Source organism: Diplotaxodon limnothrissa, linkage group LG3 (assembly GCF_057381915.1).
Source record: "Diplotaxodon limnothrissa isolate DT_005_m linkage group LG3, D_limnothrissa_male_GT1.1, whole genome shotgun sequence".
Lineage (NCBI taxonomy): Eukaryota > Metazoa > Chordata > Actinopteri > Cichliformes > Cichlidae > Diplotaxodon > Diplotaxodon limnothrissa.
In genome coordinates this window covers 45,773,668-45,797,887 of record NC_140598.1, presented here as the reverse complement: position 1 = coordinate 45,797,887, position 24,220 = coordinate 45,773,668, and the positions used below count along the sequence as shown (strand labels likewise).

Genomic DNA, 24,220 nt, shown 5'->3' with positions numbered 1-24,220 from the left:
CAACATGTTTTGTGAGGGGGGATTTTGGTCAGCAGTGTCTTTTTCCTTGGATCTCTCTTATGGATGACATTTTTACTTAATCTCTTTCTTATTTTTGTATCATGAACTCTGACATTAACTGAAGCAAGTGAATCTTGTAGTTCTTTGGATGCTGTTCTGGGTTCTTGTGTGACCTCTGGTTGAGTCATCAATGCACTCTTGCAGTGATTTTGGTTGAAAATCCCGGGAAGGTTCCCGACTTTTCCAAGTTGTCTCCATTTGGCAGATTGGATAGTTTTTTTCTCTTATAAATGAACTCTTACCTAAATAAACTTTTTTTTTTGTATTTACTCGTTATTTTGTCTATTATTCAAATTTGTTTGATGACATGAAACATGTAACTGTGTTAAGTATACAGAAAAAAAGAAATCAAGAAGGGGACAAATGCCTTTCAGAGCACTGTATATTATGTTTGACTCTAAACATTCAAGGTGAGCAATCAGTGAAGAGTTGCAACATATATTCAAAGGTTTGGTTCTGCTCAGTACTAGCTGTTTTGATTAATAATGCATTTTTTAAAATATTTAGGTCAACTTCTTTACAACCTGGCACTGAAAAAAACAGCTGTCCAATCTTCAACCAGTGGCACTGTGGGTACTGGTGGTAAGGCAGTTGATGGAAACAGAGATGCAAGCTATCAAAGAGGGTCTTGCACACTTACCAGTGAACAATCTGATCCCTGGTGGAGAGTAGACCTGGTAAATGTGTATACAATTGGGACTGTAATGATAACTAATAGAGATGAATTGGGAAATGGGCTGGATGGTGCTGAAATCTGGATCGGAAATTCAACAAAAATCAGTGACCCTGAAAGTAACAGGTGAAAGAATGCGATATATACCCATAAGTCAGTTATCATTATATCAGTGGGACTTATTTATTTTTAATTTTTATACTTTTTCTTTTTGAATCTGTTATATACAGGTGTGCTGTCATCTCTCACATTCCCAGCGGACAAGCATTTTATTTTCCATGTAACTCTGTGAAGGGACGCTACGTCACTGTGTTTCTACCAGGAAGTGCAAAGGTCCTGAGTCTCTGTGAGGTTGAAGTGTACTACGGTAAATACCTTTAATTATTATGTTGATACATAAGACTGTAATTTACTGAGTCAAAGGACAATGAAAGCTTTCATGTCAGGGTGTTTTTAATTTCTAAAAATATTATTATGATTCTTTTTTTTTTAATTTATGTCAATAGAGATTGTGACAGGCCAACCAAAAGAAATTATTGTCCTCTTGGTTTTCCTTCAAGGATACCCATTACCCAATGTGGCACTCAAAGGAGAAGCTACCCAGTCATCTACACTCTCTGTTGCCACTGCGTCCAAAGCCATCGATGGCAGACGGAACTCGTTCTATAGCAATGGGTTCTGTAGCCACACGGCTGAAGACGAGACCAACCCCTGGTGGAGGGTGGACCTGCAGCGAAGCTTTACAATCACTGCTGTAAAAGTCACCAACAGAGGAGACTGCTGTGCTGAAAGACTGGATGGAGCTGAGATCAGAATAGGAAACTCACTGGAGAACAATGGAAACAATAATCCCAGGTAATGATGACTTCATACCAGTCAATGTTCATTGTGATTTTTTCTTTGTTTGTTTCATCTTAAAATAATTTCAACAGCAATATTTCAGAGATTGCAATATTTATATATTATCCACCACAGGACTAGTTCAGGACTTCATGTTACTCCCTCCTGAACTGGAACTCCACAACATTAACATAATACTGCCCTGTTAAATATCCCAACTCTTTGATCTTTGGGCTGAAGGAAGAATAACACTCAATGCATAAATGCTCAATCAACAATTACTTTAATCAGCACAATTCTCTTTATTCCATACAACACTTTGAGCATTTCAAACGTCCGAACAGGAGATGTGCACTGGAGGGTGTCCGGCAAAATCTCAAAGTGTCTGACCATTTCTCACATTCTTACTTCCAAACTAAGCATCCAAATTCTTTCTCTCTCAGTGAGCCTAAGTTACGACCTTGGCTTCCTGTGCAGTATGTTTTGCTCTTCCTACAATCAGAAAAGCAAGGCCATGATTCTCCGCAAACAGTATTTTCTTTATAAATCAGCAGTATGAAGTACCATAGAACAGTGTAATTCATTCACAGTAAATCAGCAGTCTAATGTAATACAAATCAGTCTAATCAATATAATAATTTCACCTTCTAACTCAGGAGTATAATGCAACCTAAAACTATAGAATGATTTCATAAGCTTAAATCAGAGGTATAATGTAACATAAGACAGTGTAATAATCTCACAATTCCCCCTTTGAGCTCTTCTTAAACACAGGTCACATGCGGGGCGACCGTGGCGCTGGGGTTGGGAAGCGCATCTGTAACCAGAATGTCGCCGGTTCGATCCCCGCGCTCTCTGTCCTGGTCGTTGTGTCCGTGGACAAGATGCTCTAGGGCTCTAGTTACAGAACCATCTGGGGCTATATTGTTGGGAATGAAAGTGCAGCACATCTCTCCAAACATTACACACACTCTCTTGTTACCCACTAGGTGTCAGTTCTCTTAGTTGTCATGCTTCTTTTCTCTCTCTCAACCCTCTGTCCCCCTTTAATAGGTGGACCATATGTGGGATAACTGCTGTGTTTGGGAAATTTAGATGCAAGAAAAATAATGTTCTTCTAGTCACTAGAAGAACATTATTTTTTCATTTCATTTTTCACTAGAATCTAGTGTTTCAAAGTTGGTTTAGTATAACATGTTCGTTACTTTATGACCCACAGACTTATTCTAAACATAACCTAGGTGTGTAAGCATGTTTGCAATGACCCCTCTGCACTCTAAGTCATTTCCCACAATATATCAGTCACGCCAAACAAAGCTTATGACCTTCAGAAGACTGAGTTCCAACTCTCATGAGCACGTTTGCCAGGCCCTGTGTCAGCCCCCCCTTAATGATATAATTAACTCACATGTACATGTACATATTTAAATTCTTAAGATCGCGTTTAAACTCACAAAAGAGAATTTCCTTCCTTCAGTAGGTCATTTGTGTTGTTCAATAAGCAGAAACCATCTCACAATTTGACTATCTTATCTAAATGTATTGTTTCATCACTGGTTGGACATACCAGTCTTTCTTTTTTTTAAGTTAACCTTGCTGAAATTCACGTGTTAATGAGTGTAAGCTGATTTTCATTGCATGTGTGCATTAGTAGGCGGGTTAATTCTATGTGTGTTCAGTGGAGCTGCAGATCCAGCAAACCCTCTGTGCGTGTTTTTGTTTGTTGCGATGTTCCAGACACTTTCCCAACCTCCACAAGTCAGTTGGCCCCAAATTTCAACACAATTTTATGTGCTCTTAAAACCTTCATTTCCGTCCTTGCTGCTGTACATTTCACAGCTGCTGATTGTTGCTGGGTGTGGTTCCCATTATGTTTATCTATCAATTTGCTCCGGCTGCTGTGCTCATGGTGGAAGGTTGATCAAGGTCCGTAGCCACCTGTATTAACACACTGTGACACTTATCTAATATCATTTTCATCACTGCTCCATAGACAAGCAGGTAACACGCCCACCTTTACAGCGTAAACTGCACACAAGTCTCGCAACACATTCCTCTCTCTGCTTGTCAATGTTGATACTGAAGGTTGACCCCGAAGGAAATTGGGTTAAGGCTGCCGACCTTTTGCCAGCGCCATCTTACCCTTCCGACCGTACATACATTGCACAGGGGGAAGACAGGTCAGAGAGGTATAACACAATTTCTGCTGTCAGGTGTGCTTCCATCTCACATATCAACGCGGGTAAAACCTACACATACCGGTGTGATGGAGGCAGCATGGAGGGTCGCTTTGTGAACGTGTTTCTTCCTGGACAGAAGAAGACTCTCACCCTGTGTGAAGTGGAGGTGTATGCTGCCCCAGCAGGTAGAGCTTTAAGCGACTGGATCTGATCTACTGAAACACATCTGCCTGATACTGATTCATACTTGTTTCTTCTTTTCAACAATTTAGTGGAACCGCTTCCAAACGTGGCCTTGAACAAACAAACAGTACAGTCATCAACTTGGTATGGGCCAGTGTTTGGGCCCTCAAAGGGTGTTGATGGGTGCAGAAATGGAAACTTGAACTCAGGATGCTGTACACACAATGATCAAGATCTGGGTCCCTGGTGGAGAGTAGACTTACAGGCTGTCTATAAAGTCAGTGCTGTCACCATCATCAACAGACAGGATGATTTTATTCCAAGGATTCTTGGGGCACAGATCCTGATCGGGAACTCGTTGGAACAAAATGGTAACATGAACCCCAGGTGAGATCTGATTTCTGATAAATATGCTCCATAAACATTTTTTCCTTATTAAAAAACTGAACATTATATTTAAAAGAGTTACACTGAAACTTTTTAAAATTTTCTCTACATCCATCAGTTGTGGCATGATCACATCATTAGATGGTACACCAACATACACATTCCAGTGTAATGAAATGGAAGGTCGCTACATCATTGTGATCATACCAGGAAAAAGGACTTACACAACCCTGTGTGAAGTGGAGGTGTTTGCTTCTCTCTCTGGTAGGGTCTTGTTGTGCTATTTTTTAGAAATTGTTGTGGTTTTGTGTGCTTAACCCTTTACAGCCGATCGGAGCGGGCACGCTCTGTTTTGCGTAACTATTTTTAAATCCCGGTAGCTCTGCAACCAAGTAAGCTAGCGCAATAATTTTTTTTGCATATGAAACTGGAGGAGTTGTACTTACATCTTATGCCATCAGCTTGTCCTAGGTCACAGTTTCCTTCCACATATAGCTTTGCAAAAACTGCATAAAAATCACTTGCAGCAACAAAAACATGATATTCCAGAAACACGCTTCGCCGATCCATCAGCTGTTTGTAACACTTCCTACGTCCATCAGCGCGAACTATCACATGACCGCATGACCTGCCTGAAACCGGAAGTGACGTCATTTTGCGGAAATGTAGTTTTTTACGATCGGGGCCTTATGAGCTTGTGTTTTACTTGTTATGTGTTTTAAAAAGTTATGTTTGACTTTATGACTTTCTGTGTCGTTTCTGGGATGCTTAAGACTCATATTGCACTGCTGGAAATAGTTTATTTTGATGCATATGCTGTTATTTTGCAAATTTGCACTATAATATTTATTTTCGTTTTTCCTGCAGTATATAAAAATTGGTGTATTTCAAAAATAAAACTATGAAGACACTCAAAATAAATTTCCTGTGGTGGGAAACTAGTTTGTGTAACTTTTTTGTATTTACAGTTTTGAGGGATAAGCCTCTTAAATTTCTCTAACTAGAAATATATGTTAAAAAAACAAAAACGATTTTCAATTTTTTTGTAGTTTATTGCACTTTTTTGCAATTTATGTAATTACTATGCACCTAATGCAGACATATTATTAAAGTTTGGGCTATAATGGTTGTATTGATGTATAGCAACTTGAAATGCTCCCAAAAATGGCTCCACAGCATGTAAAAATATAATATAAGCTCTGGCGAACTTGGTTCTATGGTAGGTCTTAAACGGTTAAATTATTATTGTAAGATTTATACTGTTTTGATTTGTTTTTCTTGTATTTACCATTAAACTACAGAATATTTGAATGGAACATGTTAAAATGAAAGGAAAACAATAACAACCAAACTGGCTTAAACAAACAGAATCCTAAAGCAAAGTACTTCCCTGTAGTTCCAGAAGCTGTCACTCCTTTACCAACTCCTCCACCTCCTCCCACCCCTCCTCCACCTGTGAGCCTGCAGCTTGGTGGCAGGAACGTGACGGTGGTGGGAGAGAGGCTCTGCTGGTCTGATGCTCTGATGCACTGTAGAGGTTATTACTGGGACCTGCTCAGCCTTCACAGCCAACAGGAGCAAAGCGAGTTGGAGCAGCTGCTGGGCCTCGTTCCTTTCTCCCTCACAGACCACGTCTGGATGGGACTGTGCAGGTACTGATAGCTATAGTTATTGCAGTAGTCCGCAAACTATTCAGTTCCCCCAAATTGGTCCTGATGGTCTACAACATAAGTATGTTTGGATGCGATAAGATGCAAATGTCTTCTAAAACAAACAAAATAACAAACAAATGGAAAAGTGCTGTATAATTGCACAAAAACTACCAATTTTGTTGTGTTTTTTTTTTCATAATTAATGAATAACGTTTGTGATGTTCAAGGTTCCTGCACAATACTAAGAGGCCAGATGCACTACCCTGTACTCTTATGATGCATGATGTCTGTGACAATTTGCAAACTTTGCAAATCAAATTATGCAGATGCAGATCTTTGCATTGCGCGTCCTTCCATTTTCTCATTTGCATTTCTGCCATTGCTGCAATAATAGGCCACTTTGCAAACAGCTTTCACTGTAAACACAACAAACCTGCTGTACCAAGGTTTTTTTCTGTTTTTTTAATGATTGTCATTGTTCTTTTAGGCCTACACAACATCAAGAAGATAAATATGGATCATCCAGCTTATGTGAAATTCAACAAGCAGCTTTTAAACGCCCATATGCTCCATAAAGAGCAACATCTCGATAAATGTAAATCTGTTCAGATCTGTTCATCTGTTCTGTCCAACAGATCCCTCAGAGGAGACGAGTGGTTCTGGATGTCTGGACAGTCCATGAATTTCTTGAATTGGCCACAGGATTTTGTTCCAGACTGTTACTCCAGCACCTGTGGGGGCATGACTAGCACAGAGCACCTCCTGTGGCAAGACCAGCCCTGTGAGGAGAGCCTCAACTTCATCTGCCAATCAGGTTTTACTTACACCACGTTAAGGCTTGTGTGCTTTTATTGTGCATTGCTTTAGTTGAACTTTTCCTCATGTTCTTTCAGGTGCTGACGATGGCGTGCAGAGAGTTTATTTCTCCAGCTTCCAAGGATCCAACAAGTCCATAGGAAAATCGATGACACTGTATAAACTGTGATGCATGATTTCTTTTGTTAGAAATAGTTTTCATTTGAATTTGTTTTACACTCCTTTAAACCATTCTTAGAAAAATTCAGTAATCGCATAAAACATTACGTTTTCTTTTTCATAAGTTACAGTCATGAATAAATGATTTGTCTTTAAAATCTTTCCTGTCTAGTTTGTAGTAATGCTCATAGCAATCATAGCAATTGTATTTCTACAAAACACGTGAGGTTGTTCCTCTGCATTATATAAAGCAATAAATGACTATAATAATGTCTCTAAAGTTATGGCAAAGACTGTAATGATGAAATGTGGTAATAAAGTTTGGATTAAAACATCCATCCATCCATCTTCATCCGCTTTATCCGGGGCCGGGTCGCGGAGGCAGCAACCTAAGCAGAGAAGCCCAGACCTCCCTCTCCCCAGCCACACCACAATGTTGCATGCGTGCATTTACTGGGCATTGCCTTAATTTAACTGTAACTCATAACCCTTTAGGTGCTCAGGACGGTGTGCAAAGAGTTTACTTCGACAGCACCGCGATTGCCACACGTTCACAGTAAAGGTGAATATCGTCATGTATGCTGAAATGTATATTTTAAAGATAGATTTAATTAGAAACTTTATTTCTTAATCTATCCTTTGCTGAGGCGCCATAAGAAATGTGTGCACGAAAGGGAATTTGACTTTAAAAACATGACTAAAGCTGTTAATGCAGTACTTCTGTTAGAACCCCTGAATGTGAGCTGACAGACATCAACTCTGGTACATCTTGATTGTCTGATTTAAATTCAGAGGCAGACTTACAGGAATTGTCTCATTGTGTAAGCATTTATGGACACAAATGTGTTGGAAGCTAAACTTTGTTCTGTATTATGTCAAGACCAAAGCAATGAAATGCAGATCACGCTTCAACAATTCAGAACTGATGTACAAATTCATCAAAGCAATAAAATTCTCATTAAACCAACAGACACGTTTGCGTATTTTAAAATTGACCTTGAGGAAAAAATATTGAGACTCTTAATATGCTAAAATATTAAAATAGCACACATGTAGGACACACGCTTTCTCTTGTGAGTGCTTGGTTTAATACTCATATTCATACTCATTAAGGGAACATCTGGGTAAATAAATCAGTGACTTCCACTTGCTCACATTAGAATATTTTCTATAACAGTTTTAGTGCTTTAAATGAAGTCATGGGAAGTTTTGTCTTTGTACTGTGAATATGTTCAGCGTTACAAGCCTCAAAGTGAAAAGGGGCAAGCCAAAGCTTTGTTTTTTGTTTTTTTAAATCAAAGTATTTTCTTGCCTGTTTGAGCGTCAGAATTTTATATGAACAGGAGCAAGACACGTTAAATTTTCAGGGTTGGAAAACATATTTAAATTCTAAGTAAAGCAGTTTTTCACAATCTAAACCTGCAACCTTGTTTTTTCCCAGCACAATATTTTTTTCTGCAGCCAACTGTGAGAACAGCATTATGGGACATATCGATGTTTAAAAGCAAAATATCCATTCTGCAGAGAAACAGCAATGAGCTGTGGTACCCTGGATGATTGATCTGTTTCCTGATGACTGGTTCTTGTGTGACGCGTTGACTTGGGAATGAAATGACCCAGTTCTAAAAGGACACAATTACACAAAGGGAACATTGTGATTGTAGATCAACAGGGCATGTGTTTCTGTTACATTTCTTTAGGTGTGGTACAATCCTGTAGTTTCAGGGAGCGTGCAACTCCCATATCTGAGTAATGTGTTAACTGAAGCACGTTGACAAGTTCTAATATAAACCAAGTAAGGACAGATACACCCAAAAAATTAGGACAGGTTGAATCAGTGTAAAGTTGAGTAATGATTCACCTGGTCTAACTTGTCCTTCTTGTCTCGTGTCTGTGTCTGGTGCAGGCTGAGTCACTCGTTTGAAACTATACTTGTGTATCAAACTGTGCATTGTTTTATTTCTGCTGTTAAATTAATTCTTATTTAATGTCTAAACTGTTTATATAGAGCAATAATATGGCAGAAGAGTCCCATAGAAGAGTCTATGGGAGGATAGATTCTGGCCAGTGATGATCCAGCCCTGTGCTGATCCTGCCAGCATCTCTGGCGCTGATGCAGCCAGAGATGTTTTTAATGTTTTTAAGTTTGGGGTTTTTTGTGTCTGTGTCTGGGGGGAGGGTTCACAGCTAGTTTTAGTAACCCCGCTCCTTGGCATCGTCTGCCTTCCATCCTTTGTATTATAATAATTGCAAGCACATGGGGGGCGCTGTTGTAGTGTTTCAGATCAAAGCGTTTCTCCTCACTCGGTTTTAAACATCAAAACTTAAAGTTAAATTTAGCAGCTGCAAAGCCACTATTGCGGTGCTATTTTCAGTGAAATGAACCAATAAAAAATATAAGAAACTGTGAGTCATCTCAAAACTAAAAAGTGATCCAAAACTTTAGGCAAGGCTGACTTTTGATTTACCCCATTCTGACTGAATATACTTACAAAACGTTACAGTAAAACTCTTTAATTAATGTTAGCATGATTTATAGGCTTATAAATCATTATCTTATTTTTCTCCTACAGGTCTGTTACATGGCATACGACATGAATCATGTCTGTAGTGCACCGAACATGTGCAGGCATTGCTGCAGTTAATATTTAAGGGAGTATTCACAACAATTTTCTGTTAGTGCATCTGCCACTGAGGTTAAAGAACCTCACAGCACTTGGGGGAAAGTTTGTGAGGGGACTCTGGTGTTTTTGTTAGGTGGGAAGGGGGGAAGGGGGCTGCTGGGCAGAGGAGGGAAAATGTTCAGCTCAGACGTTTCCAGGCTAAGAAATCCAGCAGGAGAGTGTGGAAGAGAGGAGCGCTGAAATCTTACTAAATAAATAAAGGATTTGCAGCTTGATTAGATGTAGGTCGAGAAAGTTTTGTGGAGATTGTGTAGAGGCAGCAAATCCAGGAAAGGAGAGGAAGATTTTGTAGGAATTCCTGACTGACGTCATTGTAAGTAATGGTTTTCTCATAGCTGACAGGAGCAGCGCTCACTGCGGTCTTCTGCTGCTGTAGTCAATCTGCTTCAAAGTTTTGACATGTTAGTGGTTCAGAGATGCTCTTCTGCATACATTTGTTATAAAACCAAACCCAAAAAAATGGTTATTTGAGTTCCTGTTGCCTTCCTGTCAGCTCAAAGTAGCACATCAACCAGGCATTCTCATTAAAGAACTGATGTTCACTGGATATTTGATCTTTTTCCGACTATTCTCTGTAAACCTTTGAGATTTTTCTGTGGAAAATCAGTAGATCAGCAGTTTCTGTAGTATTCGGGCTAGGTAATCTGACAAGAGCAATCATTCCATGTCTCATCAGTCCACAGAACTTTATCCAAAATCCAAGCGCTTCATTAAGATGTTTTTTGTCAAATGTGAGACGAGCCTTTGTGTTTTTCTGGCTCAGCTGTGGTTTTGTCCCTGAGCTCTCCTATAGACAGCATTTTTGTCGAGTCTCGTTCTTATTGTTGAATCATGAACTTTGACCTAAACCGAGGCAAGTGAGGCCTGCAATTTTTTAGATGTGGTTCTGGGGTCTTTTGTGACCTCCTGGATGACTCATTTGGTAGTTCGGTCATTCCTGGGAAGCTTCACCACTGTTCCAGGTTTTCTTTGTTTGTGGATAAAAGCGCTCACTGTGGTTTAAACAGTCCCACAATTTGAGAAAGGTTTTGTAACCGTTTTGAGACTGATAGCTGTCAATAACTTTGTTTTTCACCTGTTTCTTTAGATTGTGTCATGATGTTCTACTTTAGCCTGCTTCACTTTGTCAGACAGACTCTAAATAAAGTCCTGATTCAGCAGATATGACAGTAACCAGACGTGGGTGTGGCTATTGGCTTAGCTTTTTTAAAAATGTGGTTAATTACAGTTAATTCCTGGTGCACATTTGGTGCGTGCGTGCGTGCATGTGTGCATGTGTGTGTGTGTGTGTGTGTGTGTTGGCTCTTGAGACAGGTGAAGAGGGCTTATTGACTTGTTTAAAGAAGTTGTTGTGCGGGGATTGGATCGGATCTTAACCTCCAGCCGGATGCCACCTCGGCCCTCTGCTTGTCTCCTCTTCACCCTACGACGAACTGAGTTCTACATTATAAAGTCTTTGTAAATAGTGAAATAAAAGGCTATCTTATGTTAAATGCTTAAATTGCACTGTGCTGGTGGTTTTTTCTTCACTGTGGTATGAGCGACGTTTGAGACTTTCAAACCACACATCCACAAACTCGTGCTGCATTTATATCCTGGGGGAAAACCAGGATTTTCTGTGTACTGCTATGTCCTTCATGAATAAATAGATTTTTTTGTCCTCTTAGCTAAAAAATATACATCTACCAATGACAAAGTTAGTGTAAGTTAGTGTAATGACAAAGTTAATACATGCTTTAAGTTGCAAACACAACTCATCCCATAGATGATAAATAACTCCTTGAGTACAACAGGTTAAACTTCATAGGCTATGATAAGCATTGTGTTTATATATTTTGCTCCGTCCTAGGATCCCTAAGAGGAAGCGAGTGGTTTTCAATGAATTATTGTGTGTATTGTGTATACTGAAATGCATGTTTTTAAGACTAAACAAGGTTTTAATTTGATGCCTTTCATTGCTGTAATGATGTAAATTATTCCGTGGAAGGTTCTGTAGGATGTTTCTGCACCAAATGGAATCTGGCTGTGATTCCCAAACAGTTAAATCAGGATTTTTGTTGAATTTGAACTGAAAGCGTGCAGGTCAGTTACATCCCAACTGTCTGTTCTGAAATGTTTTTGTAGTGATGCACAGAGGCAGAATAAGGCAAAATGTCATGGTCTAAATATTTCTGCTGTTGTTGTTTTATATGATCCAGTTCTAAAAGGCATGCTTTGAAACAGTTGCACATAGAAAGAAATGTAAACGCAAATCAAAAGGTCAAATTCTTTCAATTGTATCTAGCATTACTTTAGGTGTGGCACAGCCATGTAGCTTAAAAGGAACAGGTGAGTAATATGTGTTGACAAGTGTGTAACATACACTGAGTGACGACGAACACACCCAACGTTTGAAAATGGCCTGAACTGGTTCTGCCTGTCCTGCTTGCCTGGTGTCTCTGCCAGGTGTAAGCTCAGTCACTCCTTTGAAATGACACTCCTCTAATTTGTAGTGCATTATATTATTGCTACTATTGTTATCATTATCATTATCGTTATTAGTATTATAATTAGTATTAATATTATTTCATCTCTAGATCATTAAAGTCTTTCTGGCCTGCACACATAACACAATTACGTGTGTTATTAAAAAGACTAAAAATATCTCCTCACTGTTTTTATTTTAGTTTTCTAGTCCAGTTAGTTTTTCTTTTCTCTTTTTAATGTCTAGTTTCATTTATATTTATTTTCATAAGCTAACAAGTTTTTTCACATCAAGTTTTAGATTTCAGTTTAGTTTTAGTTTGAAGAATTACTAAATTATTGAATTCAGGTGTTCCAATTGCTTTAATGGTCACAGGTGTACAAAATGCAGACTGTTTCTACAAACGTCTGTGAAAGAACGGCATCGCTCTTAGAAGCTCAGATGTGAAATTTTCTTGCTACTAATTATTCCACAGTCAGCTGTTATTGGTATTATAACAATGAGGAAGCAACTGGGAACAACAGCAACTCAGCCATGAAGTGGTAGGACACGTAAAATCACAGAGCGGAGTTAGCAGTTGCTGAGGCATAGAACACAGAGGTCACCAACGTTTGGGGTTGTTTTTAAGGAGTTGGGCTCGGCCCTTTAGTTTGAAAGGAACTCTTAATGATTCAGCATCCCAAGACAATTTTGGACAATTTCATCCAGCCAACTTTGTGAGAACAGTTTGAGGATGGCTCCCTGCTGTTCCAACATGACTGCACAGCAGTGGGCAAGAAACGGTCCATAAAGACATGGATGAGTGAGTTTGGTGTGGAACACTTGAAAGCCTTAAAAAAAGAAAAAAAGAAACAAACTTTGGGATTAGTCAGAGCACAGCCAGGACTTTTCATTCCGACATCCATGTCTGACCTCACAAACGTGCTCGAATGATCTAAAATTCCCATAAACACACTTGTAACCTGGTGGAAAGCCTCTCCAGAAGAGTTGGTGCTGTTTTAGCTGCAAATATTAAATGTTCACATTAAACAATATGGATTAAAAATGGGATGTCACTCAAGTTCATGTGCATGTGAAGGCACATGAGAGAATACTTTGGCAGTACAGTGTCGCTTTGCTCCTCATCGTTGTCTGGTTTTCCATAATTGCAATATCATACACACAACACAGGGGGGCGCTGATGCAGTGGTTGAGATCGTTCCTCCTCGATCCATAACACAAACCCTTACGGTTAAATTAAGCACAGTAAAACCACCAGTGCGGTGCTTTTTTCAGTGAAAAGATCCAGTAAAAACATATGAGAAACTGTGAGTCATCTCAAAGCTAAAATGTGATCCAAACCTTAAACAAAGCTGACTTTTAATTTAGCTCATTCTGCTCATCCTCAAAGTGAATAAACTTCGGGGGAGAAATAACCTCCATTATGATTTATAGGCTTAATTAATCACCGGCAGGTCTATAGTGGTTTATATATCCAGCATTATTTGTTCTGGATGACTCTGAGTCAAGAAGTTTATATAGAGAGATTCGTATTAGGGAGAACTTTAAATTTAGATGCAGCATGATTTGAATTAAACTCTTATTCGGTTATCAAAGTACTGTAGGCTGGGCCCACGTGGGCTGCTTATCTGCCATACAGGGCCTTTCCCTGTGGGCCAATGTGCACCGGCTGTACAACAGCCTATTGGTTCATTTTCATTACTGACACTGGATTGCCCAATCAAATCTCTTAATGCAAACCGGTTCCTCCCACACCTTCTCAGCTTGTAGAAAATGTTAGGTGGAAGTAGTGAAAAGCTGGAGGTAGAAAGCTGAGAGAAAAGAATAAAGACTAAAAAATAGATGCTGCAAAGTGTCTGAAATTAACGACATGTTAGCTGAACAGAAGTACCAACAACAAACAAGGCCTCACGGGCAGTGCTTTAAGTGGGCCGGTACGCGCCGGTACTCAGTACCGCCACTTCTAAATATAGCTCTTGAGAGTACCGCCACCTCTCCATGCGCCCAGAACGTGCTTTTAGCGTACCGGTACTCTCATTTGCACATCTGTTATAATCGTTTGGCTGCGCTGCCGCTTTTCAGAGCGCCCTTCACAAGCACGCTTCCTAATTCGTCCCACCGAGAGCAGAGACTACATTACCCATACACCAATGTGTTTTGCAAGTGAAAAGCGCATGCGTCGCTTTTGCCGTTGTCATGTCAACAACTCAACGTGGTCCGGAGAGGGTGTGTAAAACGCGCAAACAGCTGCTCGGTTAAAATACAAAAACAATGAACACTTAATATGCTCTCCTGGCTTCAGACTCTGAGTAGTAAAAGAACAAGGTCAGAATCAGAGGACTCGCTGGCTGACACCCCACCGAGCCAGAATGATATCGCTGCAGGTCAGACGCAAGCTAATGAAAGCTGCACTAGTGCCGCAGCCGCGGACGACGGCACTTTTTGCGACGACGAGGACGAGAATGACACCATTTCTACCGATGACAACAGCCGCGTTAGCGAGCATGAGTGGCCAGAATGTTGGTCCCAAGCACAAGTCCGGTATTTCTCCACAAATTACAAGTGGCTGATCAGCAGAAATCAAAAGTTGGGTTGTAGTGTGTGTAGTCAAGTTTGTGCTCGCGTGGACATGCAGCAAGGGCAGAGAGTGTCGCAGGAGTGGAGTGGGTGCTTAATCTCGTCTTTTGGAAGGGACAAGGCTGCACAACAAAACTCACTACGAAAGAAAATAAAAGGGCACAGAGACTCAATTTATCACAAGAAAGCAGTTGAAATAAAAGAGAAGGCAACACAAAATACAATGCAAAAACACATTGAAGATATGAGAAAGGCTGACTACGCTTCAACTTCAATGTGTTTAGAGCAGCTTATAAGATTGGCAAGCATGGGCGTCCCTTTACAGACATGCCAATAGATGTCCAGTTGCAAGTCTTAAATGGTGTCAAGATGGGCAGAGTTCTGCACTCTAATAACTCATGTGCAAATATACTGGATCACATTGCAGCTGAAATGAAAAAGAAGGTAGTCAATGACATAGTGATGAATGAAAGAAAATTGTGTGTGCTCATTGATGAATCCACTACAATAAGTGGAAAGTCTGTGCTTGTCGTGTGCCTGCGGTCAGCTATTCCCACTGAAAATCCAGACACAATATTTTTTGAACTGATTGAGCTGCAGGGGACCACAGCAAAGGACATCACTGAAGCACTGTTAGGATGTCTTCATAATAATGGCTTTGACCCTCACTACCTACAGGAACATTTGTTGGCATTTGCTTGTGATGGAGCCTCAGTGATGCTTGGGAGGAAAGCAGGAGTTGCTGCGCAGCTTTGTTCCAAATTCCCTTACCTGTTTGTCTGGCATTGTTCCAATCACAGACTGGAACTGGCAGTTTGTGATGTTTTGAAGGAGGTAGGAGGAATCAACCACTTTAAAATATTCTTAGATCAGCTTTACTCCCTCTACCATCACCAAAAAACCAAAGGGAGTTAACCGAGAGTGCTCACAATGTTGGACAACGTCTCCTTGTGATAGGCCGTGTTTTATCAGTGCGTTGGGTTGCTTCAAGTGAGAGAACAGTGAAAGCAGTATGGGAGAACTACCAAGCTCTGCAGGTACACTTTACAAGTGCTGCTGCTGATACCAGCAGCGACTCAAGAGAGAGAGCAAAATACAAATTAGTTCATAATTTATTTTATGTACATTTTGTTTAAAAAAAATTTCAATACCTTTTTGCACATTTTATTTATGTTCAGTAGCTCTTTCTAGCTCAAGCAAATCCACAAACTAATAAAATGATTTATTATTTTGTATAAGGTTGTCTGTTGACTGTTGTATATAAAACCCATTCAATATAGTTGTTGTTACCTCAGGGGAGGCGGAAAAAGAATAGAGTACCGGCACCTCTTTTGGGCCACTTAAAGCACTGCGTGCAGCGTGGAAGTACTGAGCTTACCTTGACAGGAAGGTCAGGTCAGTACCTGGTCAGTACCTTGACCTTGAGTTTGATACCGTAAAAAGTGACAAAAACATTAGCGTCCGTTGTTCACTAAGTGGAAAGAAAACTTATTTTTACAGCGAAAAAAACCCCAAACTTCCGAGCAAGCACCAAGCGCTACCACGTAATGGGAAATTCACAGACAAACTTGCCGATTCTTCCACTGACCGCTGCGGCACACCTGCACCAGGGCAAACATCCGCCTGCTATACAGGTGAAAATAGAGCAACAGGACCGCTGAGTCTTTGATTTTATTTATTTTCTGCTGTGTTTCACTTGCATCTTTTTTGAAACTGAGTGTAAACAAAAAAAAAACATTTTACTTTTTGTGCAGGAATGTGCAGAAAATAGGTTTAAATGTTAAACACATTTCTTCCAGTCAGAGAATGTTGCATTTAATTAAATTTTTGCTTGATGCATAAAGTTAAAAGATTAAAACTAATAAAACAAAAATTCTCCTCCATGGAGGAGGAAAAAAATAACTCTTTTAATGACATAATAAAAATAATGGAAAGAATTTCCAAGTGATTAAATTGTTTTAACTCTGTTGTTCCAACTTAATATACTTGGGTTGGACCAACTTAAATAATAATGATGAATCAACTTACTTACAGCAGTTGAGTCCAACTTAATTCACCCGAACTGATCCAACCCATGCAAATTATGTTAACCTGACAAAGCAACTCATTACTAAAAGAAAGTCATGTTTTAATGTGGAAATCCTTTCCATAATTATTTTAAGTTTATTCTAAAAGTCATTTTTTTGGCTTGTTCAAAAAGTCTAGAGTCATACAACACATAAATTGTATGGCTTTATAAGAATTTCCACTCCATACATCCATTTATTTTAATCATGGTTGTGGTGGGCTGGGGCCTATCCCAGATGAGATAGGGCCAGAGGTACACCCTGGACAGGTGGCCAGTCTATCACATTGCTAATACAAACAGATTTATTTATGGATAATTTGGAATCACCAATTAACCTAACTCCAATAACTGCATGACTTTTATTTGTGGGTGGAAAGCAGAGTATCCAAACAAAACCCACTGCAAACTCTGTCATATTGTGGATTTCAACTCTGGACCTTCTTGCTGTGAGGCAACAGTGCTAACCATTGCACCGCTTACCTGTCATTCCAGACTTTTTTGAGGTCTGGAATGACAGCAAAGTGGTGCCATGGCTTTATGGCTTTAATTTTCTTTATGTTTTTGTACTTGAAAGGTTCAATAAATAGAAACAGCATACACATGGTGTGACATATTGTGTGTGTGTGTATATATATACAAATTCATTAATTAAAGAAAGCCACCATTTTTCATCTTTTTTTTTCTCTCAATCCATCAGTTGTGGCATGATCAAATCATTAGATGGTACACCAACATACACATTCCAGTGTAATGAAATGGAAGGTCGCTACATCATTGTGATCATACCAGGAAAAAACACTTACGCAACCCTGTGTGAAGTGGAGGTGTTTGCTTCTCTATCTGGTAGGGTTTGGGGTGTTAGTTCTAGAGGTTCTTAGTTCTTAGTTAGTAGTGTGTGCTAAAATTATCATTGTAAAATTTTCTATTGTTTTGCCTTTTTCTCATATTTGCTATTGTAAATAGGACCAGATTAATTTAATGCACTTTGCTCTTTAGCTTTCAGTGTCTAATTTCACTACAGACTATTGTAATTTAACATATTAAAATAAAAGGAAAACAATAACCACCAAATATGGCTTAAACAAACCGAATACTAAGAAAAAATTTCTTCACTATTGCCAGACGTTATTACGACTCCTCCACCTCCTCCCACCCCTCCTCCACCTGTGAGCCTGCAGCTTGGTGGCAGGAACGTGATGGTGGTGGGAGAGAGGCTCTGCTGGTCTGATGCTCTGATGTACTGTAGACGTTATTACTGGGACCTGCTCAGCCTTCACAGCCAACAGGAGCAAAGCGAGTTGGAGCAGCTGCTGGGCCTCGTTCCTTTCTCCCTCACAGACCACGTCTGGATGGGACTGCGCAGGTACTGATAGCTATAGATACATTTAGCTGATGTACATCTACAGATCAGTGAATCAGCATGACAAAATATAAATGAGATGGTGGAGCTCTCCAATTAAAGGGCAATTTAGGATTAATATCTTGCCCAAGGATATTTGGCATGCAGACCAGAGGGAGCCAGGGATCAAACCACCGACTGTACGATAAGTAGATGCCCTGCTCTACCACAAAATGCCTGCAAAAAAGAAAAATATTTACCCATTTTGTGATCATTTTTTTAATTGATGATCATAGAGGCTATCTTTTTACTGTCAGTAAAGCTGGCATATGACTTAATTTTACACTGCTGCAAAATACCAAGAGGTGAGATGGCCCACCTTAATGATTTGAATTTAGGAAATATTTTTAGAAAATGAAGATCTTTAAGTCAAATGCTTTGTGTTCTTGTGTTTTCTCATTTACATTGCTGCCTGTCCCAGACACCAACACAGCTGCTGTAACACAAGAAGGGCAGTTTATTAATTCTGTATTATTTAATCCACAAACAAGACTTTTGAAAATTTTGAAAATTACACTGGAAAGGCCAACATTCAGCTTAAAAAAAGTTTTGTGTCTTTGGGTCTTTCTAGATTATTTAAAAAATATTAATATAAATTGTTATTTTAAAGATAAATATCAATCCTGTAGCTTTTGTCAAACTCAATGTAAACAAGTTCCCCCTATTCTACAGAAGCATTTCCAATCAGTTTACATCTGTCCATTACTTTCTCTACAACAGATCCCTCAGAGCAGATGAGTGGTTCTGGATGTCTGGATATTCCATGAATTTCTTAAATTGGCCACAAGATTTTGTTCCTGACAGCTACTCCAGCACCTGTGGAGGCATGGCCAGCATGGATAACTTCCTCTGGCAGGACCAGCCCTGTGAGGAGAGCCTCAACTTCATCTGCCAATCAGGTTTTACTTGCACCATGTTAAGGCTTGTATGCAATTATTGTGCATTACTTTGATTTAACTCTAACTCATGTCCTTTCAGGTGCTGACAATGCTGTGCAGAGAGTTCATTTCTACAGCACCAAGGATCCAACAAGTCCATAGGAACCAAGATGACACAGTATAAACTGTGATGCATAGTTTTTGTTAGAAATAGTTATTACTTAAAACCTGTTTTGCACTCCTTTAAAACTATTTTGCCAAAATTTCAGTAAGTGCACAACACACCATGTTTTCTTTTTCATATCGCCAATCCTGATGAAACACTAAGTTGAAGTCATATATAAATAATTTCTTTGTAGGTTTTTCCTTTCTGATTCATAGTAATGCTCATAGCATTTGTAGTAATTGTATCTATGCAAAGCAAGTGAGTTTACTCCTTTACATTTTATATGGAAATATGTGCCTATAATAACTAGCTCTAAAGTTATGACTGTAGTGATGAAATGTCTTGATAAAGCCAGAACTGAAGTACAAATTCTCTGAATTATGAAATATTCTAATATCAAACAGTTTACGTGTAGAAAAGAGCACACATTTTTAAGCACTTTTTAACACTACACACACATTCCCACATAACAAGCAGGTCTGACCCGGATCTGGTATCAAGCCGGCACTGCTGGCTGACTTCTGGCATGATAAGACGTATGTCATCCAGATATGGGCCAGGCCTGGCATAGATGGCACTGTCTATGCATGATGGCATGTCATATCTGGCCCAATTATTGTTCGGTTTATGTGGCCCAGCCCCATACAAAGCAGGCCTGGCCGGGATCTCGCATCAAGCTGGCACTTCTGACTGGTGTCATTGCAGAGTGCATGTCAACCAGATGTGGGCCAGGTCTGGCAATGAGGCACTGTTTATGTTCCTGTTTTCCTATTTTAGTTAGAAAACCCAAATGCCATGTTGCAATACTATACTGCTATGGTAGCCAATGTTTCAAATGAAGGTTTGACAGGTTTGTGAGTTTACACTTTATCCAAAACCTAGTGATGGTTTACTCATTTTTACCACTGGGTAGCTGTAGCTCAGGAGGTAGAGCAGGTCACCTAGTGATGGGAAGGTTAGTGGTTTGATTCCTGGCTTCTCCAGTCTGCATGTCATTAGTGTCAATGTGTGTGAATGTAGTTAAGAAGCACTCAGTCTAGAAAAAGTGTGCGATTAGGAGTACGTGCCATCTTGTGTAGAGCATTTACAGTAATCAGGCCATTCGCTGTCTGGACAGAGTATCATCTTGTTACGTTTGCACTATTATGTTCTGGCACATGTTTCTATTACATAGCTTGATTAAGGTACACATTAGGCTGACATCTGGGCAAAAGCTGAAACTGTTCTCGTCCAGCAGTGTGTCAGCAACTGGCCCGTGGCTGCACACAACTTGCACATGGCCCACATACCACAAAGAATGACGGCCCTTTGATGGCCCAGATCTGGTTTGCCAGAGGTCCACACATGGGCCAGCACAGGACCACCAGTGTGTCTGCAACTGGCCTTGTGCTTGTGCACCTCTGGCAAACCAGATCTGGGCCACCAAAGGGCCGTCATTCTTTGCGGTATGTGGGCCATGTGTGAGCACATTGTGTGGGCCAGATCCAGACCATACCAATTTAGTGCACATATGTTTTGGGCAAAAACATTTTTTTTAATATTAAAATACAAACATTTGTAACAAACAATTGACAAATTAGCCAATTCCAAGCCTGTGATGGATTTAATATGAATTTTAGCTGACAATGATTAGACTCATTCACTGAATTCCACCTTTACATCAACTTTAAACAGTCTAGTATGAATGTACTGTGAGTATACAGGATGGATATTAGCCAAGACATCAGGTTGCATCTTGTTGAATTTAGTTTTATAAATTAACAAAGAGCATTAAACCTCAGAGCACAGGACAGGTCATTTGATCACAGCCTGTACACTAAGAAAATCTACTGGAATTTATAATATTTTTTTTTTTTGCTGTTGTTTTTTAAAGACTCCTTCTTTTTCTATGATCGTGTTTCAAGCCAAACATATTCATTAGAATTATAATTTAGACTGAAATAAAGTTTGTGTTCTCATGTACTACTTCATAAAGAAGGCTCATTTACTCAGTTTATGTTTATGCAAAATAGAAAGAGGCCCTTCCCTGCTCTCATTTCATACACAGTGATGATTTGAATTTTGCAAATGAAAATTTTTTCAAAAGATATAGTCTTTAAGTCACAGGCTGTGTCCTTGTTTTTTCTTTCATTTGCATTGCTAGCATTTCCAGACAGGCATGACTAGACGTGTTGCAAACAGTTTTTCTTATGTATACTGAGGTAAAACTGTAAAATCTTGCAAAATATTTAAATAAAACTTCCAATTTTTAGTTTTGATTTATTGCTAAATGTTGATTTTATTCAAGTATTTTAAAGTATAGTTTTTACAAAAACATTTTTATATGAACCCATTTCACTGCATGCACTAAACAAGTTCAACAAATATTATTTTTCAAATATTATTAATTTAAAGTCAGTGTAAAAGGCAAACTGCTTTTGATGTAATTTTTTTTTTTTTTTTTTTTTTTTTTTTTTTCTAAATGACATCAGAAACAGCAGTATGCGACATTACGTGATGGCAGAGCTTCAGTTCATCCTTTGTCATTTTTTTTTTTTTTTTTTTTTTTTTTTTTTTTTTTTTTAATAAATAGGACAGGGGGAATGAATGAGAGAGAGAGGGGGAGAGAAAAAAAGAAAACCAAAGGGGAGAAGAGACGGTGAGAAGGGGGGGAAGAGAGACAAAAAAAACAAAAAAAAACAAAAAAAACAAAAAAACAAAAAAAAAAAAAAAAACTCCTGGGTCACCTGTATGGAGAAAAAAACAAACAAACAAACAAACAAACAAACAAACAGAGGAGACAGCAAACAACAAAGAGCAACATAATAATAGAGAAAACAAAGCACCATCACAATAAACTAGCTAGTCATAGATATCAGTATTTACTAAGTAATAAACGATATTGTGCAGCACGCAAGATAGACAGCGCACAGTGTGCTTTGAGGCAGCAGCCAAGAAAGCTTTAGTCCGCGTCTGTGAATACCCATGTGTGCATACCTGTGTGGATCAGCATGCTTGCATTCCAAAGGTTTCTCCATGTAATGATCTGCTAGGGAGTGTGGGGGGGCCTCAGCCCCGTCCTCCAGGGTGTGAAGCGGGTATGGAGGAGATCAAAACTCCAGACATCCAGAGGCCCCCAGAACACAAGAGACCATGGAAGACCAACAGAGGGGCAGCCGCGCCACTGTTCCAGTAAGAGCTGAGGAGAGTCCCAGATGAGGGCTCACTCAGCAGCCGCGGAGCAGAAGCCAGGGGGGGTTGCAGTGACGCGCCCGTGAGCTCCGCCGGCCCCCAGCTGCGCCTGAGTGACCGAGCCCTAGGCCGAGAGGCCGGGGGCACCCCACCTCCAAAGGGGGCCCGAGCGAGCCCCAGGCCCCAGGCCCCGACAAGCGGCCGCCAAGGAGTGAGCCGGTGTGTACCCGGACGCCCACCCCCAGACACAAAGAACCACCAACACACCGACACCTGAGGGAGTCCGCCACCGGCAGGGGAAGTGGTGGTGGGTGGAGATAGGCCTCCAAACCTTGGAGGGCCTGAGGTGTCCCCAGAGAGGTGGCGTCTGATACCCAACCTGACATATAGACACAGACATACAGGCACACACAGACACAAACATCCATTCCCACCCTCATGCTCTCATATGCACTCACTCCACACTCAACCAACGTGGAGACAGACATAAAGAGACGCTGTACACACAATCACACTCCCCAAGCGTACTCTACAATCCGGGTCTAGGTACCCTTGCCCCTGGAGGGGGGAATTGCACCCAGACCCAGGTGGTGTTACCCTTTTCCCTGCGGTGGGGAGAGGCAGACCACCCCGACTCCGCAGCAGCAGGGAGGCCCCACACCCCAGACCGCAGTCGGACGGCCAACTCCTCCTACTAGCCCTCCCGCTCCAGCAGGCCGCAGAGAATGGGGGTGGGAGAAGACTCCAAACCTCCCTCCACCCGCTCATTGTAGTGTTGATGCATATGTGTTCTAAGGTGCAATTAAAACCCAGGAGGGCATGGAGCTACCTGCCAAGGAGCAGCAGGTAAGCGCATAGTCCCTCCTGCTAACCCTCAATGACTAAGTGTATTTAAAATTGAGAGGTGGGCAACGACGTCAGGGGTGAGGTATACACCCTGATGGTGATTTGAACTCCGTGATTGTGCCCACCCCCAAGATCCTATATGTATGTGTAATGAGAGTGTGAATAATGTGAATGTCTAAGTTGTGGGATAAAATTGAGGCAGAGGCAGCCAGAAGGGGACAGGGGGGGGGGTAGCCTCCTCTGCACCCTGGTGACATACCCCCACTCCAAGGCCCTGCATGTGTGGGTGGTTGTGGAGGAGCGGGAAGAGGGAGGCAGCTGGAGATGGGGAGGGAAGGAAGGGAGGGGCAGGTAACCCCTCCCTGGGGCCAGCTCCCCCGCTGACCCCAGTAGGCACTCCCACCCTCCGCGACCCGCCAGGGAAGGGGGGCCCAGGCCCATCAGACCGGGGCCCAGTGCAGTAGCGCCCCCCGGCTCCACAGAGCCCTGGACAGTCCACCCAACCCCACCACAGAGAAAACTGCACCCACCCCACCAACCACACATCTTCCAGACTACATAAGACGGTAAACGCCCAGGCTGAGATCTTCCTCCACCTCTCCTGTATCTCCCCCTCCTGCAGAGAGTTCCTGAGAGAAGAAAGCTCCTGCCAGATGTGACCATCCCCCCCACCAGTTGAAGAGCCCCCCAGGCGGCTCGATGCACCGGCGGCACCCTGCTCCAGGGCCGGGCCCCCATGCACCCACCCGCCCACAACCCCGGCAACACACCAACCAGGACCCGAGCCCCCGAGGCCCGGCCCGGGCCCCCGCCCAGAGACGGAGCACCCCCAGAACCTCACGCCCATCCCGGACCCACCCAGGGGCAGCCAGGTTGCCAGGTCAGTAACCCACGTCCGTCAGCACAGACCCTCCCCTAGCCCCGCTGCACGCAGCCGCGAGGAAACAGTCACCTGAGAGCCAACAGAGCCCTCAACCGGACGTGACCGCTACCCCGGGTTGAGCCCCCCAAGGAAGA

General features: G+C 41.2%; 2 protein-coding genes and 1 pseudogene across 2 annotated transcripts; all 3 read left to right on the top strand.

Annotated features, from left to right (window-relative positions):
* The first annotated feature begins 545 nt into the window (after positions 1–545).
* Positions 546–6,960, top strand: LOC146636104 (uncharacterized). Its single transcript, XM_085349447.1, has 9 exons — positions 546–859; positions 964–1,100; positions 1,294–1,588; positions 3,787–3,938; positions 4,026–4,323; positions 4,442–4,587; positions 5,720–5,975; positions 6,611–6,789; positions 6,869–6,960. Exons 1-9 carry the CDS (start codon positions 546–548, stop codon positions 6,958–6,960), a joined length of 1,869 nt encoding a protein of 622 aa, XP_085205573.1.
* A 7,008-nt stretch (positions 6,961–13,968) lies between these two features.
* Positions 13,969–17,971, top strand: LOC146636103 (E3 SUMO-protein ligase KIAA1586-like; annotated as a pseudogene).
* A 7-nt stretch (positions 17,972–17,978) lies between these two features.
* LOC146636102 (type-2 ice-structuring protein-like) lies at positions 17,979–19,182 on the top strand. The gene is made up of 3 exons (XM_085349451.1): positions 17,979–18,106; positions 18,863–19,041; positions 19,121–19,182. Exons 1-3 carry the CDS (start codon positions 17,979–17,981, stop codon positions 19,180–19,182), a joined length of 369 nt encoding a protein of 122 aa, XP_085205577.1.
* Positions 19,183–24,220: the final 5,038 nt, after the last annotated feature.

Excerpts from the sequence above, each read along its gene's own strand:
- LOC146636102 (XM_085349451.1), top strand. The coding sequence starts at position 17,979 with ATGTACTGTAGACGTTATTACTGGGACCTGCTCAGCCTTCACAGCCAA. Across the intron at positions 18,107-18,862 it reads GTCTGGATGGGACTGCGCAG|ATCCCTCAGAGCAGATGAGT; the intron begins GTACTGATAGCT and ends TCTCTACAACAG. Across the intron at positions 19,042-19,120 it reads CAACTTCATCTGCCAATCAG|GTGCTGACAATGCTGTGCAG; the intron begins GTTTTACTTGCA and ends ATGTCCTTTCAG.
- LOC146636104 (XM_085349447.1), top strand. The coding sequence starts at position 546 with ATGCATTTTTTAAAATATTTAGGTCAACTTCTTTACAACCTGGCACTG. Across the intron at positions 3,939-4,025 it reads GGTGTATGCTGCCCCAGCAG|TGGAACCGCTTCCAAACGTG; the intron begins GTAGAGCTTTAA and ends TCAACAATTTAG. Across the intron at positions 5,976-6,610 it reads GTCTGGATGGGACTGTGCAG|ATCCCTCAGAGGAGACGAGT; the intron begins GTACTGATAGCT and ends TCTGTCCAACAG.